This window comes from Mustela erminea, chromosome 1, assembly GCF_009829155.1.
Source record: "Mustela erminea isolate mMusErm1 chromosome 1, mMusErm1.Pri, whole genome shotgun sequence".
NCBI lineage: Eukaryota > Metazoa > Chordata > Mammalia > Carnivora > Mustelidae > Mustela > Mustela erminea.
Genome location: NC_045614.1, coordinates 70,988,776 through 71,009,561, shown reverse-complemented (window position 1 = coordinate 71,009,561; position 20,786 = coordinate 70,988,776). Strand labels below are relative to the sequence as shown.

General features: G+C 39.6%; 1 protein-coding gene across 2 annotated transcripts in view; it reads left to right on the top strand.

The window, feature by feature from the left end:
- ULK4 (unc-51 like kinase 4) overlaps nucleotides 1-20,786 on the top strand; it is a 628,848-nt gene that overhangs the window by 245,199 nt on the left and 362,863 nt on the right. For both annotated transcript variants that reach the window (XM_032312841.1, XM_032312747.1), the window contains exon 30: nucleotides 18,092-18,184. In XM_032312841.1, the coding sequence (XP_032168732.1) occupies nucleotides 18,092-18,184 (93 nt within the window). The remainder of the gene's footprint in view (nucleotides 1-18,091; nucleotides 18,185-20,786) is intronic.

Here is a 20,786-nt window from a genome sequence, read left to right as displayed (position 1 = left end):
GGACATTGCTGCTATAAACATTTGGGTGCACGTGCCCCTTTGGATCACTACGTTTGTATCTTTAGGGTAAATACCCAATAGTGCAATTGCTGGGTCATAGGGCAGTTCTATTTTCAACATTTTGAGAAAACTCCATGCTGTTTTCCAGAGTGGCTGCACCAGCTTGCATTCCCACCAACAGTGTAGGAGGGTTCCCCTTTCTCCGTATCCTCGCCAGCATCTGTCATTTCCTGACTTGTTGATTTTAGCCATTCTGACTGGTGTGAGGTGATATCTCATTGTGGTTTTGATTTGTATTTCCCTGATGCCGAGTGATATGGAGCACTTTTTCATGTGTCTGTTGGCCATCTGGATGTCTTCTTTGCAGAAATGTCTGTTCATGTCCTCTGCCCATTTCTTGATTGGATTATTTGTTCTTTGGGTGTTGAGTTTGCTAAGTTCTTTATAGATTCTGGACACTAGTCCTTTATCTGATATGTCGTTTGCAAATATCTTCTCCCATTCTGTCAGTTGTCTTTTGATTTTATTAACTGTTTCCTTTGCTGTGCAAAAGTTTTTGATCTTGATGAAATCCCAATAGTTCATTTTTGCCCTTGCTTCCCTTGCCTTTGGCGATGTTCCTAGGAAGATGTTGCTGCAGTTGAGGTCGAAGAGGTTGCCTGTGTTCTCCTCAAGGATTTTGATGGATTCCTTTCGCACATTGAGGTCCTTCATGCATTTTGAGTCTATTTTTGTGTGTGGTGTAAGGAAATGGTGCAATTTCATTTTTCTGCATGTGGCTGTCCAATTTTCCCAGCACCATTTATTGAAGAGGCTGTCTTTTTTCCATTGGACAGCCTTTCCTGCTTTGTCGAAGATGAGTTGACCATAGAGTTGAGGGTCTATTTCTGGGCTCTCTATTCTGTTCCATTGATCTATGTGTCTGTTTTTGTGCCAGTACCATGCTGTCTTGATGATGACAGCTTTGTAATAGAGCTTGAAGTCCGGAATTGTGATGCCACCAACTTTGGCTTTCTTTTTCAATATCCCTTTGGCTATTCGAGGTCTTTTCTGGTTCCATATAAATTTTAGAATTATTTGTTCCATTTCTTTGAAAAAGATGGATGGTACTTTGATAGGAATTGCATTAAATGTATAGATTGCTTTAGGTAGCATAGACATTTTCACAATATTTATTCTTCCAATCCAGGAGCATGGAACATTTTTCCATTTCTTTGTGTCTTCCTCAATTTCTTTCATGAGTACCTTATAGTTTTCTGAGTATAGATTCTGTGCCTCTTTGGTTAGGTTTATTCCTAGGTATCTTATGGTTTTGGGTGCAATTGTAAATGAGATGGACTCCTTAATTTCTCTTTCTTCTGTCTTGTTGTTGGTGTAGAGAAATGCAACTGGTTTCTGTGCATTGATTTTATATCGTGAGACTTTACTGAATTCCTGTACAAGTTCTAGCAGTTTTGGAGTGGAGTCTTTTGGGTTTTCCACATATAGTATCATATCATCTGCGAAGAGTGATAATTTGACTTCTTCTTTGCCGATTTGGATGCCTTTAATTTCCTTTTGTTGTCTGATTGCTGAGGCTAGGACTTCTAGTACTATGTTGAATAGCAGTGGTGATAATGGACATCCCTGCCGTGTTCCTGACCTTAATGGAAAAGCTTTCAGTTTTTTTCCATTGAGAACGATATTTGCGGTGGGTTTTTCATAGATGGCTTTGATGATATTGAGGTATGTGCCCTCTATCCCTACACTTTGAAGAGTTTTGATCAGGAAGGGATGCTGTACTTTGTCAAATGCTTTTTCAGCATCTATTGAGAGTATCATATGGTTCTTGTTCTTTCTTTTATTGATGTGTTGTATCACATTGACTGATTTGCGGATGTTGAACCAACCTTGCATCCCTGGAATAAATCCCACGTGGTTGTGGTGAATAATCCTTTTAATGTACTGTTGAATCCTATTGACTAGTATTTTGGTGAGAATTTTCGCATCTGAGTTCATCAAGGATATTGGTCTATAGCTCTGTTTTTTTTTTCAGCATCTATTGAGAGTATTATATGGTACTTGTTCTTTCTTTTATTGATGTGTTGTATCACATTGACTGATTTGCGGATGTTGAACCAACCTTGCAGCCCTGGAATAAATCCCACTTGGTCGTGGTGAATAATCCTTTTAATGTACTGTTGAATCCTATTGACTGGTATTTTGGTGAGAATTTTCGCATCTGTGTTCATCAAGGATATTGGTCTATAGCTCTTTTTTTTGATGGGATCCTTGTCTGGTTTTGGGATCAAGGTGATGCTGGCCTCATCAAATGAGTTTGGAAGTTTTCCTTCCATTGCTGTTTTTTGGAACAGTTTCAGGAGAATAGGAATTAGTTCTTCTTTCAATGTTTGGTAGAATTCCCCCGGGAAGCCGTCTGGCCCTGGGCTTTTGTTTGTTTGGAGAATTTTAATGACTCTTTCAATCTCCTTACTGGTTATGGGTCTGTTCAGGCTTTCTATTTCTTCCTGGTTCAGTTGTGGTAGTTTATATGTTTCTAGGAATGCATCCATTTCTTCCAGATTGTCAAATTTGTTGGCGTAGAGTTGCTCATCGTATGTTCTTATAATAGTTTGTATTTCTTTGGTGTTAGTTGTGATCTCTCCTCTTTCATTCATGATTTTATTTATTTGGGTCCTTTCTCTTTTCTTTTTGATAAGTCTGGCCAGGGGTTTATCAATTTTATTAATTCTTTCAAAGAACCAGCTCCTAATTTCATTGATTTGTTTTATTGTGTTTTTGATTTCTATTTCACTGATTTCTGCTCTGATCTTTATGATTTCTCTTCTCCTGCTGGGCTTAGGGTTTCTTTCTTGTTCTTTCTCCAGCTCCTTTACGTGTAGGGTTAGGTTGTGTACCTGAGACCTTTCTTGTTTCTTGAGAAAGGCTTGTACCGCTATATATTTTCCTCTCAGGACTGCCTTTGTTGTGTCTCACAGATTTTGAACCGTTGTGTTTTTATTATCATTTGTTTCCATGATATTTTTCAATTCTTCTTTAATTTCCCGGTTGACCCATTCATTCTTTAGAAGGATGCTGTTTAGTCTCCATGTATTTGGGTTCTTTCCAAACTTCCTCTTGTGGTTGAGTGCTAGCTTCAGAGCGTTGTGGTCTAAAAATATGCAGGGAATGATCCCAATCTTTTGATACCGGTTGAGTCCTGATTTAGGACTGAGGATGTGACCTATTCTGGAGAATGTTCCATGTGCACTAGAGAAGAATGTGTATTCTGTTGCTTTGGGATGAAATGTTCTGAATATATCTGTGATGTCCATCTGGTCCAGTGTGTCGTTTAAGTCCTTTATTTCCTTGCTGATCTTTTGCTTGGATGATCTGTCCATTTTAGTGAGAGGAGTGTTAAAGTCCCCTACTATTATTGTATTATTGTTTATGTGTTTCTTTGATTTTGTTATTAATTGGTTTATATAGTTGGCTGCTCCCACGTTGGGGGCATAGATATGTAAAACTGTTAGATCTTCTTGTTGGACATACCCTTTGAGTATGATATAGTGTCCTTCCTCATCTCTTATTATAGTCTTTGGCTTAAAATCTAATTGAAGTGATATAGGGATTGCCACTCCTGCTTTCTTCTGATGTCCATTAGCATGGTAAATTCTTTTCCACCCCCTCACTTTAAATCTGGAGGTGTCTTCGGGCTTAAAATGAGTTTCTTGGAGGGAACATATAGATGGGTTTTGTTTTTTTATCCATTCTGATACCCTGTGTCTTTTGATTGGGGCATTTAGCCCATTAACATTCAGGGTAACTATTGAGAGATATGAATTTAGTGCCATTGTATTGCCTGTAAGGTGACTGTTACTGTATATGGTCTCTGTTCCTTACTGATCTACCACTTGTAGGCTCTCTCTTTGCTTAGAGGACCCCTTTCAATATTTCCTGTAGAGCTGGTTTGGTGTTTTTAAATTCTTTCAGTTTTTGTTTGTCCTGGAAGCTTTTAATCTCTCCTTATATTTTCATTGATAGCCTAGCTGGATATAGTATTCTTGGCTGCATGTTTTTCTCGTTTAGTGCTCTGAAAATACCATGCCAGTTCTTTCTGGCCTGCCAGGTCTCTGTGGATAATTCAGCTGCCAATCTAATATTTTTACCATTGTATGTTACAGACTTCTTTTCCTGGGCTGCTTTCAGGATTTTCTCTTTGTCACTGAGACTTGTAAATTTTACTATTAGGTGACGGGGTGTGGGCCTATTCTTATTGATTTTGAGGTGCGTTCTCTGAACCTCCTGAATTTTGATGGTCATTCCCTTTGCCATATTGGGGAAGTTCTCCCCAATAATCCTCTGCAGTATACCTTCTGCTCCCCTCTCTCTTTCTTCTTCTTCTGGAATCCCAATTATTATAATGTTGTTTCGTCTTATGGTGTCACTTATCTCTCGAATTCTCCCCTCGTGGTCCAGTAGGTGTTTGTCCCTCTTTTGCTCAGCTTCTTTATTCTCTATCATTTGGTCTTCTATATCACTAATTCTTTCTTCTGCCTCATTTATCCTAGCAGTGAGAGCCTCCATTTTTGATTGCACCTCATTAATAGCTTTTTTGATTTCAACTTGGTTAGATTGTAGTTCTTTTATTTCTCCCGAAAGGGCTTTTATATCTCCCGGGAGTGTTTCTCTAATATCTTCCTTGCCTTTTTCGAGCCCGGCTAGAACCTTGAGAATTGTCATTCTGAACTCTAGATCTGACATATTACCAGTGTCTGTATTGATTAGGTCCCTAGCCTTCAGTACTGCCTCTTGTTTTTTATTTTGTGGTGAATTTTTCTGCCTTGTCATTTTGTCCAGATAAGGGTATATGAAGGAGCAAGTAAAATACTAAAAGGGTGTCAAGAACCCCAGGGCAATATGCTTTAACCAAATCAGAAGAGATCCCAAATCGTGAGGTTGGAGAAAGGGGATAAAAGGAGGTTCAAAAAGAAAGAAAGAAAAAAAAAAAAAGAAAAGAATTTAAAAAAAGAAAACGAATAAAGAAAAATATAAAAAGGAAAAAATATATATATATTAGATAAACTAGTTAAAAAACGTTAAAAAAGAAAAGGGTAGAAGTTAAAATTTTAGCAGAAGAAGAGAAAAAAAATGAAAAAGAAAAAAATTAACTGCAAGACTAAAAAAATCAGAGGGATAAAGAAAAAAAAAAGAAAATCATAGGGAGAAAGCCATGAATTCCGTGCTTGCTTTCTCCTCCTCTGGAATTCTGCTGCTCTCCTTGATATTGAAACTGCACTCCTTGGTAGGTGAACTTGGTCATGGCTGGATTTCTTGTTGATCCTCTATGGGAGGGGCCTGTTGTAGCGATTCTCAAGTGTCTTTGCCCCAGGCGGAATTGCACCGCCCTTACCAGGGGCCGGGCTGAGTAATCCGCTCGGGTTTGCTTTCAGGAGCTTTTGTTCCCTGAACGCTTTCCGTAGAGTTCTGGAGGACGGGAATACAAATGGTGGCCTCCTGGTCTCTGGCCGGAGGAGCCGATAGCCCAGGGCCCCACTACTCAGTGCGCCCTCAGAGAACAGCGCCCAGTTACTCCCGTCTGCCTGACCTCTGGCCGTGCTCTGAGCTCACCGAGCCTGCAACTGGTTCAAGGTAACCCCGAGCTGTGATCTTACTGTCGGCTCTGTCTCTGTAGCCGGCTTTCCCGTTCCAATACCCGCAAGTTCTGCGACTCTCAGACACCCCGATCCTTCTGTGACCCTGCGGGACCTGAGGCCACGCTGACCCCGCGTGAGGTTTCGCCCATGTTTAGCCTCTGGAGCGATGTCCCTCAGCGGAGCAGACTTTTAAAAGTCCTGATTTTGTGCTCCATTGCTCCGCCGCTTGCCGGGAGCCAGTCCCTCCCTCCGGGGTCTATCTTCCCGTCGCTTTGGATTCACGTCTCCGCCAATCCTACCTTTCAGAAAGTAGTTCTTTTTCTGTTTCCAGAATTGCTGTTCTTCTTCTCTTCGATCTCCCGATGGATTTTTAGGTGTTTGCAATCTTTAGATAAGCTATCTAGCTGATCTCCTGCTAGCTGAAGTAGTCTCAGCCTGCTACTTCTCCGCCATCTTGACTCCTCCAAGTTTAGAAATTCTAATCAAAGAAAATTCATATTCTTCACTGAGTAGGTGAATATATGACTTAAGAATGATGAGAAATCTTGTGACACCGTGAATGGACCTAGAGGATATTATGCTAAGTGAAATAAAGCAGACAGAGAATGACAAATACCATATGGTTCACTTGTATGTGAAACAAAACAAAACAAAACAATTAAAACAAAAACAGCCTCATAGATACAGGAAATAAACTGTTGGTTACCTGAAAAGGGTGGGTGGGGGGATGCGGGAGGCTGGTGAAATAGGTGAAGGGGGTTAAGGGTATAAGCTTATTGGTTATGGACATTGGGGGCGGGTATGTCATATGGTGAGAGCTGTGAAGTGTGTAAGCCTGACGATTCATATACCTGTACCCTCGGGGTAAATAATACATTGTATGCTAATAAAAATAATTTAAAAATGTATAAGCTTGCAGTTATAAAATAAATAAGTTGTAGGGATGTTACATGCAGCTTTCCCAACATCTATAATATTGTAATAACTGTATGGTGACAGATAACAGTAACTAGACTTATCATAGGGATCATTTTATAATGTATAAAAATATCAAATCCCATGATGTGCATCTAAAACTAATAAAATCTTGTATGTCTCTTGTACATTAATGAAAGAATAGTGAAGTTTCTACAGTTTTATGAGTGACATGGCATTGGCTTCAGCTTTTTAAATATACATACTAATATCCATATTTTAAATTTTGTTGAATTTTTTAAAAAAGATTTTATTTATGAATTTAACAGCACAAGCAGTGGGAGCAGAAGAGGAAGAGAGAGGCAGGCTCTCTCCTGAACAGGGAGACTATGTGGGGTTCCATCCCAGGACCCTGGGATCATGACCTGAGCTGAAGGCATATTTTTAACTGACTGAGCCACCTAGATGCTCCATAATTTTGTTAAAGTTTTAATCTTACTTTCGGGGTGCCTGGGTGGCTCAGTTGTTGAGTATTTGCCTTCAGCTCAGGTCATAATCCCAGGGTCCTGGGATGAGCCCAATGTTGGACTCCCTGTTCAGCAGGAAGCCTGCTTCCTCCTCTCTCCACTACCCCAGCTTGTGTTCCCTCTCTCACTGTGTCTCTCTTTGTCCAATAAATAAATAAAATCTTTCAGGAAAAAAAGTTTTAATCTTTCTTTGACCTTAGTACTTTGGCTAAAGCCAAGAGGCTAGGCTTTTCATGCACATATACAGTAAGCTTTCTAGTTTTTACACAGAAGTGTTATATTAGGATTTCTATTTGCAAACAGTAACACTCAAACTAATTTGGAAAATACTCATGTGCTCACATTATGAGCTTGTGCTGACATCAAATATAGCTGGATTCAGGGATGTGAGTGATGGCATCAAATATAGCTGGATTCAGGGATGTGAGTGATGTTGACATTCCTGTGTGTTTGTGTCTATAGCTATGTGGCTTTGTTCTCAGAAAGGCTCTTTCTACTTGGTGGTTAAATGGTTCCTGGGTGTTGATCCTCTGGAAAGAGTGGATGTCTCTTCTAAAAACCTTAACAAAATGTTCAGGGAGCACAGTAATTTAATCTTGTTAAATACCATGTAATACCTGTGTTCCAGGTGCTTATCAGAACTGCTAGTGATATGAATGAAAACTCAGTTGTAAGAATAAATATCTTATTAAATATTAGTTGTGGTTCTCAGAAAAATAGAACTGGTAGGATATATGTATATAAAGAAAGAGATTTACAATAAGGAAATTTGCTCACATGACTGTAGAGGCTGAGATGGCCCAAGATCAGCAGTCTGCAGGCTAGAGACCCAGAGAGCCTATAGTGTAGTTCTGGCTTGAGTCCGAACGCCTGAGAACCAGGCCAGCCAGTAGGATACATACCAGTCTGAAAGCTGACAGGCTGGAGACTGAAGAAGAGCCGATGCGTCCGGTCCAAAGGTGGCTGAAGAACAATGTCCCAGCTCAGTGCAGTAGAACAGAGGTGTTCCCTTTCACTCGGCCTTTTTGTTTTACCCAGGTCTTGAACTGATTAGAAGAGGCTCACCCACACGAGGGAGGGCAATCTGCTTTACTTAGTTTACTCACTCAAATGTTAATCTCATCCAGACAGACCCAGAATGATGTTTGACCAAATAACTGTGCCCAGTTAAGTTAACACATAAAATTAACCATCACCTCATCTATCATAAATATCTTGGATGGATTGCTTTCTATATACATTCATGAATTAATATAAAAGAAGTGTTACCTCTTTGCAGTGTACATGCTTTGCTTTCTGAAGAGATGAACTTTAGTTGTAAGTATTGGTTTCTGTGTGAAAAATTGTAATACCACTGATAGAGAGGGGGTATTTCAGTTAGATACTGAAATCTAGGTAGGGTTGCATAGAAAAGCAGTAGGTCTTCTAGGCAAGGTTGGGTTACACAAAGGTGTGGAAAGCACAGAGCAGTGAGCGGTAAGCAGGCCAGCTTATTTCTAGTGGACAGCTGCATGGGATAGTTACATGAAGTGAGCTGGAGAGAGAATGTTTTTTCTCCCAATCAGCTTATTTATTCATTGGCACTAATTGAGTACTTCTTACTGTATAGGCATATTTCTAGTTTCTGGGAATATAATAATGACCAAGACAGGCACAGCCTTTTTGGAACATGTACTATGTGGTAGAGCCAAATATTTCAGACATTAATATTTTTTAACTGAACAAGTCTGTAAGTCCTGTAGATAAAAATGTTTAGTTAAGTATAAATTAAATGTCGAAGCCAACTTCCTTCAACAGTGTGCCTGTGTAAGGTTCATAGACCTGCCACAGAACACATGTTCTTTCTGAAACGTTTTGTGTGTTTACTATCCCTTGGGTTTTGAATTTCACAATTCACCCATTTAACTTTCTGAAGCTCCGTGTTTCTCAACATTTTATGACCTTAAGACACTATTTCCTATGGCTTATCTATTACCATCTCCCAGAACTCTTTTGATCACAGTTTTGAAATACTACTCAAAGGCTTTTCCATTAAGATCAGGAACAAGAAAAAGATGCTCACCATCAAAACTTCTTTGTAACATTCCATCATGAGAATTAACTAATGTAATAATACAAGAATATTAAACTCTGAATATTCCATTAGATCTGTATTGGTGCATAAAAAATTATCACACTCTGAGTGACTTAAACCAACATCTACTTAGTTCTGTATGTGGGAAGTCTGACACAGCATGACCAGGATCTCTGTCCTGGATCTCACACCCCTGAAGTCAGGTGTCCCTGGGCTTAGTCCTTGCCTGGAGACTATGAGAGAAACTTGCTTCTGGGCTCGGTCAGGTTGTTGGCAGAATTCAGTTTCTCATAGTTTGCATTTGTTTCTTAAGGCTGAATTACCACACACTGATTGGCTTAAAACAAGAGAAATTTATTCTTTGATAGTTCAGGAGGTCAGAAGTTCAAAGTCAAAGTCTTGGCAGTGTTTGTTTTTTTTTTTTTGGATGCTCTGAGGGAGAAACCATGCCTCTCTCCTGGCTTCTGATGGTTGCCAGCAGTCTTGCGTTTATAGCTGCGTCCACTCCAATCTCTGCCTCTTTTTTCACATGGCCTTCTCCCCTATGTCTGCCTTGAGTTTGACTCTCCTTTTCTCATATAAGGATATCTGTCATTAAGTTTAAGGCCTACCTTAAATTATCTTGAGATCCTTAACCACATCTGCACGGCTTCTTCCAAATAAAGTCATATTCACAGGTACCAGGGGTTAGGACTTGGACAGATTTGGGCCCATTATTCACCTCAGTACACAGTCGTAGGACCAGAGTCCCTGTTTCTGTGCTGCCTTGTGTTCTGTTAGTGTGCCCACACATCTTCTCACTGGTCCCTCCATCTTTACGTCAGCAACAGTTGTCTAAACCTTCCTTGTGCTTGCAGCCTTTCTGAGTTCCTTGTCTGCCTGCCCCCAGTTGGAGAAGACTCTGCATGCTAAAGTTGGTGATGTTGGCCTCTGGTAGTCTGGGTCTTGTGATTAGAATAAACTTGTGATGAAATCTTGGTTCTGCCACACTTGGTGCGTGTGCTCTTACTTCCTGCTCCTCTCCTTCCCTCCTTCAGTTTCGCCCACTCTGAGATGGTTGGAATGCCACTAATGTAACTGATTCACGAGAAAAAGTTTTTTCCTGGGAAGAAAGATAACCATATATACTTCGGAAATTGCTATGATTTCCTTCAGCAGAGAGACAAGATTTGATTCGAAAGATTCCTGCAGAAGAGGCAATAGTTAATGAAACTTGAGTCCAGAGTGACTTCAATTAAAGTTGACACCTCTCAGAAGTTTAATATCAAATTCATTATCAATGGACTTACAGTATCGAAAGTAGTCTTCTTCTGTTTTTTCCCTGAGACTTGTTCCACAAGGTGAGGACATTTCTCTTTCAGTATTTAGCCATAAATGGGACTAGATCCTTCACTCAGGAAAGACACCATTTCTCTTCTTGGGAAAGAGGAAATTTTAATATTCATACAAAGGTAGATCATGTCATTTGTACTACATTTTGTGATTGTGTATATGAGGTTTAAAGCCCTCTCTCCCTCCCTCCCCTCAATAAATATATTTTGAGTGACTTTCACATGCCAGGCACTAGGGATGCTATGGTGGGTAAGATTGGATCCCTGCCTCTCAGCGCAATTACATTCTAGTGGGTGAGACAAAGCAGTAAACAGATAAATAAGATGATTGCAGCTAATTGTGAGCACTGTAAAGAAAAACAAAACATACTCCACAAATAAGTGAAACCATATGATAATTGACTCTCTCTGCTTGACTTATTTAAAATAAAATAAAATTAAAAAAAAATAAAATAAAACAGTGTCAGGGGATAGAGAATGATCATAAGGAGAAAGAGGAAGGGATTGTTTTAGGTAGAATAGTCAGGAAAAGCCTTCTTTATGCCAGGTAGCAAGCCATGGGGAAAATCTCCATGGAATTTGCCTTTGCTAGGCTAGAAGTACTTTGCCAACATGTATTTTAGTTTTCATATTTTCTTTTAGCTTTGTGTGTTTTGAAAAGAGATCATGCTGATATAAATGTGCTTACAGTGTTTTTATGACAATATGGCATTCAGCATTTCTCTCCTGGGGAAAATGAGTATTGCCTTTCTTCTTTATAATTCTCTTGTGACCTGTGCAATCATCAGGGCCATAATGACTTCATAAATTATTAAGACTTTGCTTTTTAGAATCTCAGAAAGGGCTATATTTTTTACAAATTAGAATTGCATTTTCTCTTAGAAATTGGAATTGTAAGTGGATTCCATTAGTGGCAATACACCGTAGAGCTGTTTATCTGGGTTTGAAATAATATCCTGTAAAAGTCGTGAGTTTGACTACCTGGCTTATGTGTTGGTGACTTAACGAGCATCCAGATGGTTCTTTATCGTGCCTTTGTCTCCCTTAACCACAAATATTCTATGTTAAAATAGATGTGAACTTGGCCATCTCTGATGGAAATCAGAACAGAGTATTTCAATTGTAGCTTTCCCTCAGATAATTTTATTTTACAGATAACATTTGAACCACAACTATTTTTGTAGCCTAAAGAAGCATCATAATGTTCTACTTTGTTCCTTTTACTTAATCCTTCTATGTTTTGAGTATCTACCTAAAGCAGTGCATTGAGGTACAGTGATCCCTCCTGAGATACAACCTCTAGGAATCTAAAGTGGGATAATCTCAGAGTTAAAGTAAGGACAGATATTCTTGTATCCTTCTGAATCAGAATAATTCTAATGCTCCAGTCCTTTGGATAATATTTGGTTAACTTTGAATGTTGTTTTATTGAAGGCTTTTTTTTTATTTTTAAGCCTTCCAGGCCTTTGTAATAAAAATTTGCTGTTGGTTTTGTTGAAGAGATCCAGAAGAGCTGAGGGTTTACTCTCTGAAATTATATTTAACACTTATTTTGAAGTCATACCTATCTTTCTTTCACTTAAAAATATTAAAATATATAAATATATATCATTTTCCTGTTTCTCCATCTACTTATGTATCCATTTAACTTCTGATATACTTAAATATCTATGTATTCATGCAAGACAACAGAATATCAGGTCACATAAAAATCACAAGACTGAAAAATTCTCAAGATATCAACTCTATTTGGTTCATGCCTTTCTCAGTTCATAAAATTTTGGAGTTGACTCAAGATATCACCTAGATCAATTTTTGGACAAAACTGTACAGAAAATGCCTAAGAGTAGGTTCTCTACTCCTTTCTCACAGCCATCTGGTGGGGAGGTCCTCAGCCTTCTCCACAGGCAGGTTTTACCTTCATGCCTTTGCTGTTTGGCAGTCTTCTCTTGAGCTAACCCCACATATTTCTTTCCTCTATGCTCCAAGCTTTGAATCCATCTTGTATTCTGTTAGATATGCCTTTAAACACACTGTCTTCTTCATATTGTCCCTTGATCAAAAATCTTTGCATTGTAGAAAGTAACATTCACAGGACTTACCCAGCCATTCAAGGCTTTTCACATTTTGTCTCTTGCCTACCATTTTATGTTAATATCTGCCTAGTTTTCAATATGGTTTCTCTGTTTGTGGTAAGATTTACTTAGTATTTTCTGAAATTTCCTCCTTAGAACCTATCTTTCCTGCCAATTCCCAGATACCATACTGTGAATATCTCTGTCTATCCCAATATAAGTGGATTACTGCCTTGTATTCTACTTATCTACATTTATAAATGTACGAAAAATGATTTAAACAGTTTCCAGTTACTGAATATCTAGGATTTTCCCAGTGTTTCATAATTATATATACTGCTGCAAAGAGCCACTTTTTGGGTTACATCTTTGAGTACATACTTTTCTTTTTGTTGAATCTCTAGGGTTGGAGTCACTATAATATTAAATACTTTTTTAAGGGCATTTGATAGGTATTGACAAATTTTTTTCAGAGATGATGAGTTTATATTACCAGCTTCCCTTTATGAACTTATTTTGCTGTACTCTTGTTATCTCTTGAATTCCTTTAGATGTTAGTGAAGTTGGCCATTTCCCTTCATGCTTCTTGGCCATTTATATTTTTCTTGGATGGATTTTGTCCACTTTTTTTTTTGTTGGTTGGATATTTATTGGTTTGAAATAGCCATATATATATATATATTTAAAGATTTTATTTATTTGACAGAGATCACAAGTAGGCAGAGAGGCAGGCAGAGAAAGAGAGAGAGAGAGGAGGAAGCAGGCTCCCTGCCGAGCAGAGAGCCTGATGCGGGCCTCGATCCCAGGACCTTGGGATCATGACCTGAGCTGAAGGCAGAGGCTTTAACCCACTGAGCCACCCAGGCACCCAGCCTTTTATATATTAAGACTATCCACTCTGTTCTGCCAACATTCTGCAAATTTTCCCCTCATTTGATTCATTTATGGAGGTTTTGCCTATTGAGAAATACTACTTAAAAACTTTAAAGCTATAAATATTTTTTATTCATTTCTTTTGTCATGCTTCAGAGTGCTTCACTCAAGATTATGTGAATATTTACTAATGTTAGTATTTTAGTGGAAGTTAAAATTTTTAAATTCTTAATTTATTGGTGATATATTTTCATGAGTTATGTCCTAACCGTTCTAACCCCTTTTCTAAGATCACTCTTTCTTGTCCAATGTATGTCACCTTTCTTTCCTTAGTTTATATGTATGTTCTTGATCTCACAACACTTAATAATTATTATAATTTTGTAAAGTAATTCAACTTTTCATTTAGCAGGATCTTCATTGTACTTTCTTCTAAAGTTCCTTGGATATTCTATTCTTTTTATTTTTTTATTTTATTTATTTATTTATTTATTTATTTAATTTTTTGAAAAAAGATTTTATTTATTCATTTGATTGACAGAGATCACAGGTATGCAGAGAGGCAGGCAGAGAGAGAGGAAGGGAAGCAGGCTCCCTGCTGAGCAGAGAGCCCGACGCGGGGCTCTATCCCAGGACCCTGAGATCATGACCTGAGCTGAAGGCAGAGGCTTTAACCCACTGAGCCACCCAGGCACCCCTGGATATTCTATTCTTGAATCCTTCTTTCCCCTAAAATTCTCAGAGCCCACCCCACTGAGACGTAGAAATGTGAATTTGTGGCTTACTCCAAGTGGAGTGGTCCTCTTCAAGACATGGGCCTCCCCTTACCCCTAGCAGAACAGATACTTCTTTCCACTCGGTCAGATCTTTGCTCACTTTTCCAGAGTAGCTTCTCCCAATGATGCAGAGTTATTCTGATAGCCTGTTTCCACTTCCTGACAGCTTACCTAATTGGGTGCCAGTTTCACCAGGCACTTAGCAAGGTAGGGAAGAGAACATCCCTTGGATCTCTAAATATATGGTTTTTAGAAGTGTATTCTCTCCTTTGGGGTTGATGTGGATTTAGTACAAAGGGCTTTTCCTGCCTGGGTTCCAGCTGTTTGGGACCTGGAAAAGACCCTTATTTGGGAGGATTCTAGAAGTAGAAGAGTAGGGGCTTATGTTGCTAGCAATCTCAGTCTGTATCCAGGCTCAAGGCACTTGGAGTGCTCCTCTCCAGCCCCTGTCCATCAGAATGGGCCAGCTCTCCCCTGTTCAGTCTCCTTCCAAGCCTTTTCAGGAGTCCAGACTCATCACTCTTGGTTTCCTGCCAATTCATATTCAGAGGAGTGCAAGATCCAATGACCATCAGCTCAGATGCTTTATCTCTGTTTAGAAGACAAGCTTAATAAATCACAGCATTCTTCTGGCTAGTTTTTGCTGACCATTACAAACCTACCTTTGATGAAATGAAAGTATATTCAATGTATTCAGTATTTGTATTTTAAACATATTTATTATGACTCTTACCCTTTTTTTGTTCCTAAGGGGAGAAAAACATAACAGTATTTTTTGGGAACATTCTCATGCACAGGCTGGTACAAGCTTTATCTCTCCCTCCCATTTCCAGGTTAGATGACCTCAAACAGCTTAAGACATTTGAATTTCAGTCAGTAAAGCTTCATCCTTATGTTCTTTTTAAATGCAGATTCTACATATTCCTATTAATTCTATTTTAAAATAGTTTGTGTTTTCTCAGTCTTCTTGGGATTGTTTATTACATTTCTAACCAGTTGTCCACATTTTATCTTGTACTTTCCACAAGAAAAGTACAGAAGATTATATGGGAAGCGTTTGTAAATTTATAGGCTTGTGGTCCTTTCCTCAGTGATTCAGCTAAGTCTGGGAATGAGGACTGGCAGGATGGGGGGCGTCATCCAGCCTGTTTGTGTGACTCATCAGAAGCCTCCCATTCCCATTTCCATTGAGATTCTCTGGCTGACAGTTTCCAAATACTGGTCGGCAGCAGAAGGGTACATCCTTCTCTTATCTGACTTAATCCCTCACTTTAAACTCAGTGCCTCAGTTTCCTTTTTCAGGACATGTGCCCTGAAGAGCTAACTTAGGAAATGTGGAGTGTTCATGCCCTACAAGTTACAAAGAGAGACTGACCCTTGATATTCTTCTGGGAGATAACTTCTGAGCCTTTGGACTATCCTGCTTGATAAGAGCGTCTCTGTTTACAGGGGGCCTTGAGCTGTGCCAGATACTTTATGCTAATAATGTGAATTTTGGTGGGGGCCTTGGGCTATAGCATTATCAACTTGACCCCTGGAGGGGCTGGAGACTGAGCAACTAAAGTTAGTCCGCAGACACATGGCCATACCCATGTGACTGACCTCTAATGCAACTTTGGACACCAGTGTTCCAGTGAGCTTTCCCACCTGGCAGTACAGCCCATGTGTTGTCCACAGTGTTGCTTGGAGGGTAAGCTCTGTTCAACCGCCTTCATTGGGAAAGGACAGCTGACAGCTTGCTCCTGGTTCTGCCTGGACTCTGCCCTATGAGCCTTTCATCTATGCTGGTATTCACTGTAACACACCATAATTATTAGCTTAACAACTTTTCTGTAAGGCTTTCTAGCAAACCATTAAATCTGAAGGTCGTCTTGGGTGCCCCCAACTTAGGATGTAAGAGCTTTTTATTTTACAAGACTCTTCTGGAAAGGAATAATGATTTCTCTCTAATATGCTGAGTTCTTCCTTTTTTAGAAAGAGTTCAATCTGGATGTTAAATTTTTATCACCTCTAAAGGTGTTTCCTTGCATTTTGTTTTATTCAGATGATAAAACATATTGTTTTTCTAAATTTGATTTTTTTCACTCCTGAAATTACTGATGCTTAGGTTGTGTCATACTGTTTTTTAACATACCATTCTCTTTGATTTATTAACATTTATGATTTTATTATGAGTGATTGGCATTTTGACTTTTATCTTTGTCATACCTGAGCAAAACTTTTAATTGCTATAATTTAAAAATATTTTATAAGAAATCTTTCTAAAATATGGTACTTCCTGCCTCCTTAAACAGAGCACTCTACCCAGTTGAACATTTTCTTGACTCACTACCCTCATTTTGAGCATTATGGTGTGTAATGGGCCCTCTGGTCCCATTGAGGTACGAGCAGCTGCTGTTTCTATGTTAAATGCTCCCCAGACTTCTCTCTGTTTGGAGTTTGTGGGTTTGCTTTTTTTTTGTTTTTCCTATGCCTTCAAGTTTCACTTCATTCTGTAATAGTCCCTCTCTTCCCTTTACTTGGCTCCTTTTTAATGGCTGTGGGATTAGAGGCTACATAATTAAGCTGGTTATATAATGATTTCCAAAATGAGAGTAAATAGGTTCTGACTAAGAGCCTGGGGCCCTATTCACCAGATGAAAAGCATCCGCTTCATGTCATGGATTTTTAAATATACATTTTGGGTTTGGGGAGGTAGTTTACTCCCTTTTTAGTTGTTGGATGTTCCAGAGAATAGAGTCAAAAAGGTAATTGGTTTGTTTGTTCATATGTCCATCCATTTCTCCAACTGTCTGTCCATCCCTTCATCTGACACTTCTATCTTGAGCACCTCCGTGGTGCTGTAGACCAGCTAGCTGAACTTGAGTAGGTGAGATGCCCTCTGCAAACCAGCGTCTGCCTCACAGATAACATGGGGGCACTGTCTGAACTGTGTTGCTTAAACTTTTAGTTAATAATAATAAAGACCTTTTATTCATTTATTTTTTAAGTTTTATTCTTTCTGGCAATAATTGTTTCAGATTTTAAAGTTTTCATAAGAAGAATATTATGTAGAAAAGAGTTATCACTGCAGGTCTGCGACTGCTCCCCTTAGGAATGACTGCTTGCTGGATGAGAGGCTGGACCTTGGCAGGATGGAGACTTAGAACTTGGTGCTCAGAGTGTTTCCAGCCCCATTTAACTGCTGGGGATAGTTCAGGCTGCCTCGTCTCTTGTGCAGATGGCAGGGTTTATGCTGAATGCCAGCTTTCCTCTTAGGAGCGATTTTGACTCTTATTAGAAGTTGCTAATGTGTCCAGCCCCCACCAAAGCCTTGGTCACTTGAGTCTCTGATGGGCAGAGACATCACATGCATGTGTTGCATTTTTGTTGCTGGGGACAAGATTATTCTGTTTGACCTCTTATGGGAGGGAGAGAACATAAGGAAGCCTGTGCACAGAATCCTCCAGTCTCCACCTGTGTCCTTCTCCTCTAGGATTCATCTGTGTATCCTAGCCATGTAGCCCTACTGAGTCTCCATCATGAGCCCATTTGAAGGTGCAGATGCTCTTGAAGGTGCTCTTGGGGACCCTGCCACAAATGCTTCCTTTTCCTTCTATCTTTTACCATGTGTGCAGCCCAATACTAATCCTTTTACTGGATTGTCTCATTAACTCTTCCCCAAACAGACCTCTGTGAGGCAGGTTGGTGTCCTCATGCCCTGTGGCCGAGTGAAGCTCTTTGAAGTTCCATTAGGTTAAGTATCCGGTACCAGGTCCTATTGCGCATAGGTTTATTCTGGTATTTTTATGTTTGCACTTTATGGTGTATGGCTTCTGTTGTTCAGAGGAGACATGAAGTGAAGAAAACCACTGAATCTGTTTGTAATCACTTTTTCATTGCAGGTATGAGCACATCCTCACAGAGCCTGACCCCGTCCCAGCATATGCTCTGAAATTGCTAGTTGCGATGACAGAACACAACCCAACTTTCACCAGGTACTATAGCTCCAGCTTTCTTTTGCGTGTTTTTTCAGCTGTAAAATGAATTTTATATGGTCTAAAAATGCTAGAGATGATGAGTTTCTGAAAGAGTAACATTTGAGTCACCAAAGTGGTCATTTCTCATGTTTGATGGTTTGTGGTAACTTGCATTTATGCGGTTTTGGGTCTTATTCTCATACTTTTATCCCTTACTGGAGTTTGCATACTCTGGAATTCATGATGCTTTAAAATTATAAATTCTTGGGGTGCCTGGGTGGCTTAGCTAGTTAAGTGTCTGCCTTCGGCTCACGTCATGATCCTAAAGTTCTAGAATTGAGTCCCGTGGGGAGCCAGTTTCTCCCTCTCCCTCTCCTGCTCCCACAGCTTATGCTTTTTCACTCTCTCTTTGACAAATAAATAAAATATTTTTAAAAATTATAAATTCTTTAAAGAGAAAAAACTAGGGGCACCTGGGTGGCTCAGAGGGTTAAGCCTCTGCCTTCGGCTCAGGTCATGATCTCAGGGTCCTGGGATCAAGCCCCACATCGAGCTCTCTGCTCAGTGGGGAGCCTGCTTCTCCCTCTCTCTCTGCCTGCCTCTCTACCTACTTGTGATCTCTATCTGTCAAATAAATAAATAAAATTAAAAAAAAATTATAAATTCTTTAAAGAGAAAAAACTAGGGGCACCTGGGTGGCTCAGAGGGTTAAGCCTCTGCCTTCGGCTCAGGTCATGATCTCAGGGTCCTGGGATCGAACCCCACATCGAGCTCTCTGCTCAGCAGGGAGCCTGCTTCTTCCTCTCTCTCTGCCTGCCTCTCTGCCTACTTGTGATCTCTCTTTGTGTCAAATAAATAAATAAAATCTTAAAAGAAAAAAAGAAAAAACTAACACTCATACTTTAAAATGTCAATTGGGGCTTCCTATTGTACTGAGCAGTTGTTTATTCAATCTGTCAAGTATTTATAGACTCTTATTTTCTACCATTTTGTTAAACTGACATACTTTTATTCAGCAGGGGAGAGCTTTTGCCTCTATAGAAGATACTATGTGTGATGATGCCAAATATTTTAGAGCTAGTTTCTAGAAGAGTGGCAACTGCTTTCAGTCTGGGACAGGAGAGTTGGTCAGAGAGAGACCCAGGTCCATAGAAGGGGCAGAGAAGAGGAGGCCCTCCTTGCTTTCCATCAGGAAATCTAGTTGTAGTTGTTAGGTGATGGCCAAGGACCTTTGGGTTTGGACACATCTATGGCTGGTCTTTAGGAAAGAACTAAGTCACACAGCCCCAACCATCTTGTTTTCATCTGCTCTGTTGTTCTGCCATGGAAGGTATTGTGTAGTGGTGAGCCACATTCAGTGTTAGTAGTAAACACCCAATATGGGTGAAAGTCTGAACTGCAACCTTTCTGGTGGCATGCCATGACTGTGTCCCTGGGCTGCCAAGGTGCTCTTGGGCTTTGGATCATCTGCAGGGCTGATGCTGAAGTAATTTCAGGCCTGTTTCCTGTGCTCTGAGCAGCCTCATTCGTTTCCAGATAGCGACATAGAAATACTACCTTGTACTCTCAATGTCATGTTGCAAAAGAATTTGGGGAGCATTTCCCCTTGCCAATTCTAAATCCTGTGTCTGTATAGCCCTTTAAAAGCCTGACCAATGAGCCTTCCAAACTTGTCACTCAAAGGTACTGTTTTCTATTCCTACAGAAGAAATTTCATTATAAAGAGTGTATCTGTATTAGAAGTCAAATATAAATTCATATAGTTACTTCTTTACTGGAGTTTTGATACCAGGCACTAATACTGTATACTAACTGTATCCCTTCATTAGATGGGGCAGGTTGCATTTACTTTTTTAGTGCTGACTCTTGCTCACTCATGTCACACGCTTTCTAGAATCCTTCCTCTTCTTGCCAGCTTGTTATGAAATTCATGTGAATTTCCTCACATTGAGGGGAAAAACCTAGGGAAGTCGATGACCTATATACAGTCTTTTTATTCTGAAAATGAGTAGTCTTGGAAGACACTTTATTTTTTTTTTTTAAGTTTACAAGCAGAATTTAATGAACAATTTTTTTTTTAAGATTTTATTTATTTTATTTATTTGACAGAGAGAGATCACAAGTAGGCAGAGAGACAGGCAGAGAGAGAGAGAGAGAGGAGGAAGCAGGCTCCCTGCTGAGCAGAGAGCCCGATGCGGGACTTGATCCCAGGACCCTGAGATCATGACCTGAGCCGAAGGCAGCGGCTTAACCCACTGAGCCAGCCAGGCGCCCCCAATGAACAATTTTTATAAATGTTTTTCTTTGCTTTAGTTTGACAAGTAACATCTGAATGTATTGTGTGTGCATTATAATCCAGCAGTAAAATCAGGAAGTCCTCTAGGCTTCCTTGTTCCCTCTCACACTGCCATACACAGGTCTCTGTCCCAGGGGTAATAGTTGTTGTTTTGGTGTGTATCTGTCCTGAATCTTTTCTGGATTTTTAAATTCAATATGCATATACAGGAATAAATGACTTTGGTTTCTGGTTGTTGATTTAAAAAAAATCAGAGGTAGTATCACTATGTATTTTTCTGGAATTTGCATTTTTATTTATCAAAATTGTTGGAAGATTTTTTAC